Source organism: Protobothrops mucrosquamatus, unplaced genomic scaffold (assembly GCF_001527695.2).
Source record: "Protobothrops mucrosquamatus isolate PMUCROS unplaced genomic scaffold, P.Mucros_1.0 scaffold548, whole genome shotgun sequence".
In the NCBI taxonomy this organism is placed as follows: Eukaryota; Metazoa; Chordata; class Lepidosauria; order Squamata; family Viperidae; genus Protobothrops; species Protobothrops mucrosquamatus.
The window spans coordinates 373,121-381,563 of NW_015386852.1; the positions used below are offsets into that span (position 1 = coordinate 373,121).

The 8,443-nt window shown below is 38.5% G+C and overlaps 1 protein-coding gene across 1 annotated transcript in view; it reads right to left on the reverse strand.

Annotated features, from left to right (window-relative positions):
• The window catches only part of NPR3 (natriuretic peptide receptor 3), a 65,906-nt gene that overhangs the window by 40,236 nt on the left and 17,227 nt on the right, over nt 1-8,443 (reverse strand). Inside the window, exon 3 of the mRNA XM_029284340.1 lies at nt 3,177-3,343. Within this exon, the coding sequence (XP_029140173.1) occupies nt 3,177-3,343 (167 nt within the window). The remainder of the gene's footprint in view (nt 1-3,176; nt 3,344-8,443) is intronic.

Here is an 8,443-nt window from a genome sequence, read left to right on the forward strand (position 1 = left end):
TGTATATTTATCGTGGTTTTTAGTATCGCCGGTTCACCGCCCTGAATCCCATAAGGGAGATAGGGCGGTATATAAATTTAATTAATTAATTAATTAATTAAATAATAATAATAATAATAATAATAATAACAACAACAACAACATAGCACAGGGGTAGGCAACCTTGGCTCTTTTATGACTCGTGGACTTCAACTCCCAGAATTCCTGAGCCAGCCACGCTGAGGGGAAAGGGAGAGGTTTCCAAGCTGAGCCACGCTGGGGAATTCTGAGAGTTGAAGTCCACAAGTCATAAAAGAGCCAAGGTTGCCTACCCCTGACATAGCATAATGGAGCTGAAAACAAAATTATATACAACATAAACCAGCATCACAAAAAATATAATAATGTATGACACTTTCTTATTTAATATAATAAAGTAAACAATTTTAATGCTAGTGGAGCTACACAGTTAGTCCTCGGCTTGTGACCACAGGTGGTACTTACACCTGGTTCCAAACTCCCAATAGCCACCTCCCTTCTGTGGTCACGTGACTGCATTTTAGGTGCTTGGCACTTTCAGCCATTTGCAGCATCTTGTGGTCAGATAATTTTACAATATTTTTGCTGAACACCAGCATTTACTTCTGTTTTTCATCAAAACCAGCCCTTGGCGAACCATTGGTCTGCTCAACAATGGTTTTTGCTTAATGATTGCAACGTCTGCTGAACAGCTGCTGCAAAAAAGGTCGCAAAATTGGGTTGATGAAGGGACGGCCCGTTTTATGATTGTCATGACTTATGGCCATGATGGGCAGGCCTCATCACAATCATAGACTGAGGCCTATCTGTAGTATAAATCTACAGCGTTGTACGGTAGATGGCTTTCACTGCTTTATGAATGAAGGCAAATATATGTGTCCCTGGATAATGTTGCAGGATAATATTCACTGCTTTAATCCAAATTGTTAGATGTGGGATTCCAAACTGCCATCTTTTTCTTTCTGTAAAAATTATAGGTAGATTCATTTCAAGCCTTTTCCTACCAGTTTGGTATTTAAACTAGTTACTAATAGCAATTAGAAAGAAAAGATCTAATTCAGTGGTTCTCAACCTTTTTAATGCCGCGACCCCCAACCGGTCGTAAGTCAAAGACTAAACTGGTCGTAAGTTGAGGACTAAACCGGTCGTAAGTCGAGGACTACCCAACCGGTCGTAAGTCGAGGACTTTCCCTGCCCAGGAGCGCCGCGCATGCGTGGTTCCGCCCCCTGCGCCGGCCGAGGCGTAGCTGGCAAGCGGCAGAGACGGAGCAGGCCGACCACCAGCTGGCCCAGCCCAAGGGAGGTAAGGCACCCGCCGGAAAAGGGAAAAAAAATGGCGGACAGCCTTGCTTGGCGACCCCCGTGAAATGGTCAATCGACCCCAAATGGGGTCGCGATCCATAGGTTGAGAACTGCTGATCTAATTGAAGCCCAATTTTTAAGAAGCATGTCCTAAGTGGCCAGTTCTGTCACTATATAAATACTAATGTCTTTGGCTGAGTCAGGAAACACCCCCCCTCTTTTTTTCTTGTTTGCTAAAAAAGAGTCAGGAGAAATAGTCACAGTTCAGGGGGGAGGGGTAGCCTTTAGATTCTCTTTTGTTGCTAATTTACATCCAGGTTGTTTTATGGCAGATTTGAAAGATTACAAGTGAAAATGATTCGCATCTGAGCAGCATCAGAAATGCTTAGATATACTGTGCCAGAGTAATCTTTTGTGTCGTCTACATAAGGTGGTTTTTACTTTCAAGCAATTTCTTCCATTATCTGCAAATGAAAGACTTTGGCTGACATAAAATTTTACACCTGAAGAAGCTCCAAAGAGATTATATTTATGGGGAAAGTGAAATAACAGGGACTACATCTCAACCCCTTGGAATAGGCAAAAACTCTGAGACAGATGTTGTTTTAAAATCTTAACCACTTTCTCTGTCATACAGCCTATTTGGGAGATCAAATACAAAGCCAAGGAAAATCACACAATGGTCTTCTAGTAGCAAAAATGGACAACAGGTTACATTTAATTTTAAATATTTGAAATCTGTTATTTATTGAAGTATTCTTTAAACTGTTTACTGATTATGAGACATCAAGTCAGTGTCACCTCTTAACAACCACATTAACAGAATTTTTTCAGGACAATCTGATTCTTCAGATCTTCAAATGATGCACCCATTGTCACTGTTATTGAGTCAATTATTTACTAAATGATTATCTAAAATATATTTATCATACACGGATGTCATTTATTATATTTTATTGCACTTCACTACTGAGTAATAATAAAAATACATTTAAATCCATAAATATGAACCTACCATCCTTATCCTTGTTATCTGGTTAAATATAAGCCATAGGGGCTCAGATTATAGGAGCTGGTCCAAAGTATGAAGGGGTATGAAGGGACGTAGCTTCACAAAGCAAGTCAAACAGTAAGCTACCCAATTTATAATGCTCTATCTTCATGAACACAAGAGAAGCCCCAACAATACATAGAACTTGTAGAAGCTATTAAATGGTGGAAACATCTAGTTCAGTGATGGCGAATCTTTTAGAGACCGAGTGCCCAAACTGCAACCCAAAACCCACTTATGCATTGTTGAGTGCCGGGTGGGTGTGGCCCATTGGGTGGGCGTGGTACGGTGGTAACAGCATACTGGGTGGGACCACCCATACATCTCCCTTGGACCTAGCACATTTGAGGTAATTTTCTCTCCTATCTTTTATGTTCTGGCACAAGTTCTTCTGTGATCACTGAGAAGTTTGCAGGTGTATTTGGAGACAGGTGTCCCAGGTAATTTGATAACATTGGAGCAAAAAGAAAACAAAGAACAAAATGGAACTAGAAAAACACTATGAGTTATGGACTCTATCCTTTCCCGACTTCATACCTTAGAAGTCCCACTTCTAGAAAATAAATAAAAACAAAGTTTATTTATTTATTTATTTATTTATTTTTATGCTACCCATTTTACTGATAATAGTAGCTCTACTGAAAATGACTGTGAATAAACAGCAATTTTCTACAGCAAGGAAATGGGAATACTAATAGAAGTAGGCTTTGATTCAGTTTAGAAAAGACCACAATGTCGCCCCTGATTTATTTCAAGTAGTATTTTAGAGATGCTAAAATCTTGATGCTCTTAATCAGGTACTTACATAGTCATCATGATGGATTCCTTGTTTCTGAACAGAACTTTTCACTTCCATAGAAAACTTTTCAAATTCGGGTTTCAATGTTCTCAGTAGTGTGATTGTCTGGAGGGATGAGTATGCTTGCTTTGCTTCAAGATCATATTTGTCTCCTCTCCTCCATGAACCATTCCCTAAGGGAGAAATAAAAAATATTTACAATTCCAAACCAGGGATTATAAAGAGTTTGTTTTCCTCTTTTTCCTTTGGCTGTATTTTCCCATGTGTTGCTTTGCTTAGCAAGAAGTACCTGATAACACAATGTATATTGGGCAATGCTAGGAGACTCATTTCAAATTAAAGCTTAAATTTGCTCCAGTGAGTCTCCACAGGCTGTAAAGTAGATGGGATCACTTCAGGGTCCCCAAATAGCATTCTCCACAGCCACAGAGAATCCATCTGCACAAATAAACTCTAGAATACAGGTAGTCCTTGATTTATAACCAAAATTGGGGCTAGAATTTCCATTGCTAAGCAAGGCAACTATTAAGGGAATCATGCCAATTTTAGTTAGCCCATTTTGCCACAGTTGTTAAGCAAATTGTTGTAGTTGTTAAGTGAATCACATGGTTGTTAAGTGAATCTATCTTTCCTCTTGACTTTGTTGGAAGGCAGCTGAGAAAGTTGCAAATAATGATCACATGACCTCAGGATGCTGCAACCTTTGTCAATACATGCAAGTTGTCAAGCATTTTGAATTTTGATCACTTGACTATTTTAATGTCCAGTTGCAGTGAGCAAGTAGGAAGAGGTGATTTTTCAAGGGGTTTGAACTATAATCTCTTTTCTTTGAAAATGTCCCTCTCCCTGACAATTAGTCTTTGAAACACTTTCTATTCACATCAGTGGGAGAGATGCTGAAAACCAGCCAGTAGGGAAAAAAAATCCATCAGTTCTGTTAGTTATACAGAGAAGAACAGTTATTTTTCTCCTTTCTGGCTTTAGTGAATGGGATTTAATTTAGCAAAGATGGACCAAGAAGTACCTAGATGGGAAACTCCGTTGTATGGCCTTCAACCTGTGGGCCAGAGATTTCCCATTCTTGCTCTAGAAGCAGAATCCATCTATATCTAAATACATTTTAATTATGCTAACTTGAGTTGGTACGTATTAGTTCATCTCAATGCAATCTCCTATGAGATGAATTCATATGGATTCTTGAAATAAAGAGTTACATTGAAAAGGAATTTTATTTAAAAACTTGAAAAGAGAAAGATAATTATTTGCAGAAAATTCGGGATGAATGGAAAGGAACATACATATCCTTTGGGACTAGAAAAGAATTATCAAAAGTGACAAATGATGGCATAATTTAATATTAGCCACTGTCAGAATTCCAGAACAAAATTTGTGGCCTGGATGTCTGGGTTTTTTACCTCGTAAAATTTATTTATTTATCATTAATTTATTTGCTGCTCATCTTATCAAAAGGCGACTCTGGGTGGTTATAAGGTTAAATTGCTCTGATTTACAAGAAAAAATAGATAAGAAAACAGGAAAGAAATAGTTCCATCTTTTTCTCTTCAGTTTAGTGGAAAATCCTCCCCCCCCCAAAAAAAAAGAATTCAGAAACAAAGAGAGAAGAGGCTTTGAGATTAATATGGGGATAAAGTGTCCTTTTAAAAAAAAGAGAGTAAAGGTCATACTGTTTTTTTAACACCTTTAGACATAAAACTCCAGACATGTCTAAAAATACCAAGATTCAAATTTCAAAACAGAATGAACTGAGGTTGTAATCAGGAGGCCAGGTAAGAAATACAGTCATTTGTTCCTATTGCCAAAGTATTATTCCCACCTAGGTCAAGTGAGGATAAGTGTGAGAGAGAAATATCTGGATAATGGAGTACTTTTTCTATTATGAAGTCAAGGATAATCCCTTGCTTTCTTCCTAGTTTCAAATACACAATTGGGGAGAAAATTAAGATATTTCCTCATAGCTGCAATGTACTTCTGAGGACCATTAAACTGTATCCCATTCAAGCTGAAAAAGAAAGTTGGGTCTCTGATGCAGCCACAACACTGAAATTTTACCACACCACTTCCATTGGCCATAGCAGAATCTCAACATTCTTTGAAATGGAAAGTTCAAAAAGGTTTAATGGTCCTCCAAAGTACAGTGCTGCATGTTTTATAGACATCTGTGCCTCTGGCTCTCCTTGATGTCTCAGTGGCCTTCGATACCATCAAACATAGCATCCATCTGGACTGGTTGAGGGAGCTGGAAGTGGAGGACATTGGTTTGCCTCCTTTCTCTGAGGTGAGTTCCTTGTCCCTGAAGACCACGCAGAAGCTATAGTTGGTTCAGAAAGCAGTGGTAAAGTAGTTATGGAAAGCAGTTCATTTATACCCATGTGGCACAGCTACTCTACAAGCTGTTTCAGCTTCCAACAGGCTTTCAGATGCAATTGAAGGTGCTGGTTGTCACCTTTAAAGCTTACATAGCATAGGAATAGGTTACCTGTGGGACTTTCTTCTCCCAAGAACATCCAATCCCTAGGCAGGATATGCTACAGGATCTATCTTTTAGACTTTGTCACCCAATGGAATTTACAATTTTGCTTTTTTCAGTGGCTGTTCTTGTGCTCTGGAATGATCTTGCTTCCAATACATCAAAAGCCCCAACTGTGGTTGCTTTCAGAAAAGCTATTAAGACCTGGCTTTTTCTTTAGGTGTTTGGATCCAGTTGAATGGAGTCCCCTTTTGGTTGTTTAATTATCAGGTTTGGTCATCAATTTATATTTTGGCTAGGTTTTTGAAAGTTATGTGGTTATTTCTTTGGTTTATTGTTTGCTTTTCGCTCTACACCACCCAGAGTCACATTGTTTGACGTGGGTGGCCCTATAATCCATCAAATACATAATTAAAATAATTCTCACCAGCAAGGCCTGTCATGTGGTACAGAGTTGTGCCTTACATCAACTGCCAGAAATGGGCAGATCCAGTGCAGTTATTGCAAAAATTATTTGATGTGAGCTCTTTTCTATTAAGACAGTCAGGACCATATGAGCAGGCAGCAAAGCTGACAACAAACCAATCGGTACTGCAGAGATATATGCTTCTTCTTAGTTTATTATATATAACTTTAATCTAGACATGAAAACCTTGCCAGCCACGTGAGAAATAAAGATGCAGTTATACAGAAAGCATTACTACTAAAATATTACAATAGTTTTCCACCTTTTCTTTTTGTAAAAGAGCATGATTGTGAATGACCATGAGATACTACTTAGGAAGGAAGGTATGCAAACGTTGAATGGTTAGATGCACTACTGCTGAAATAATGTGCCACTTGAACTCATTATACTAGTTGTTAGTTACAGAATCGCAAACTAATGCTGACACAAGGTTAGCCATATTGCAACTGCCATTCTCCGACTATTCCTATTTAGTTTTGTCCATTCAGTCACTCAAAAAAAAGCATGCACTCCAAAGTTTGCAAGACTACATCCACAAACATCTGCAAACTCAAAAATCCAATCTACAGTAATGAGAAGAATTTTAGAAAACTCATTTCTGGATTTATACCATGCTAAATCATCATATGGTTTGCGGTTTCTGGAGTAAAATAAATGTGTGAAGCCAACCAGTTTATGGCTTGACATAACAAGTAACCCAAGGCATTGCAATTTACAGGTAGTCCTTAACTTACAATCACTTATTTAGTGACCGTTCAAAGTTACAATAGCACTAAAAACTAACTTACAACCAATTCTCACACTTACAACCATTGCGGCATCCCCTTGCCACTTGATGAAAATTTGGGTGCTTGGCAACCAGCATGCATTTATGATGGTTCCAGCATGCCGGGATCATGTGATCTTCATTTCTGACCTTCCCCAGCCAGTTTCTGATAAGCATAGTCAACGAGGAAAGCTGGATTTGCTTAGTGACCACATGATTTACTTAACAGCTGTGGCAAAAAAGATCAGAAAATTAGGCACAATTCACTTAGCAACCACTTTGCTTAGCAACAGACTTACGACCCAAATGTGGTCATAAGTCAAGGACTATCTGTATTAACTAAGCATTGTTTTAAAAACTACCTTTATTTATTCCGAAAGAAAAATAGCACTCTTTATCATTTGGCTGGGACTAAAGAGACCATTAAGTTGAAAAATTTCATCTGCCTGACTTGGGAATACCTCTGGAGCCAGGGTCATCAGATAATTTGGCAGCACTAAGTGGTTTTCCTCCACATAGACAGCTGTTTAGACAGGACAACAGGAATAGTATGGTCACAGTATCCAGTGATCTAGTAGCTTTTGGACTGGATGGCAAGAACACATGGCATGTACCTAGAATTGCCTTGATAAGGCTTATTTAAGCCAGGACTGGGGTATCAAGTCTGCTTTTGACTCCTGGCAAGTGCCTGGATAAATATCCACAGTTTTCTTGGCAAGATTTCAGAAACAGTTTGCCACTGCCTCCTTTCTAGGGCTGTTTGTGTGTGGCTGGCCCAAGGTCACCCAGCTGGCTTCATGTCCAAGGCAAGACTACAACTCCCGGTTTCCTGGTTTCTAGCCTGCTGCCTTAACCACTAACCAAAACAGTTCAGCTGATACACATTATGTGTGAGGAGAAGAGAGCTCTCTTGATTGTGACATAATGTTAATAGAACACCTGTCCTACAGAAGCCTAACTGAGGCTGTCTTTTCAAGCATTTCAGCTTTGATCAATTTGTTATTATTTGCTCGGACATTTTAAGATGGTAGGTTTATACCAAACTGTATTTTCACTGCCTTTTAATTTGATGATTATTTTTGCAAAAGTATTTATTCTGCAAAGTACTCAAAGTAGCAGTGTTGCATAGGTATGCAATTTATTTATATATATGTGCAAGAACACACAGACACACACACACACACACACATTTTTGTGATATATTTTAATGAAGGCTAGTTTATAAATATTATATAAATAAATAAATAAAATGCATAAGCAAACAAGCTTACTTCCTAGAAATAACTTTCAATGAAGCCAAACACTAAAGTCAAGCCTTGGACATTGTCCATTAAATAACTTGCAAGACCCACAAACCGCACACACACTTGCTTTAGATGGCAGGCTTTTCCTGCATCTAAACATGCTACCTTGGGGAATTCCTATGCAAGAAGCTCCACTATTTCAAGTGAAGCTTTATTTGTTAAATGGCCAGGTCTCTCCTCAAACTGCACCATGGAAATCACTCCACTGAAACTTACTAACAAAGGAAAGAACTAGTAAAAAATGAAACA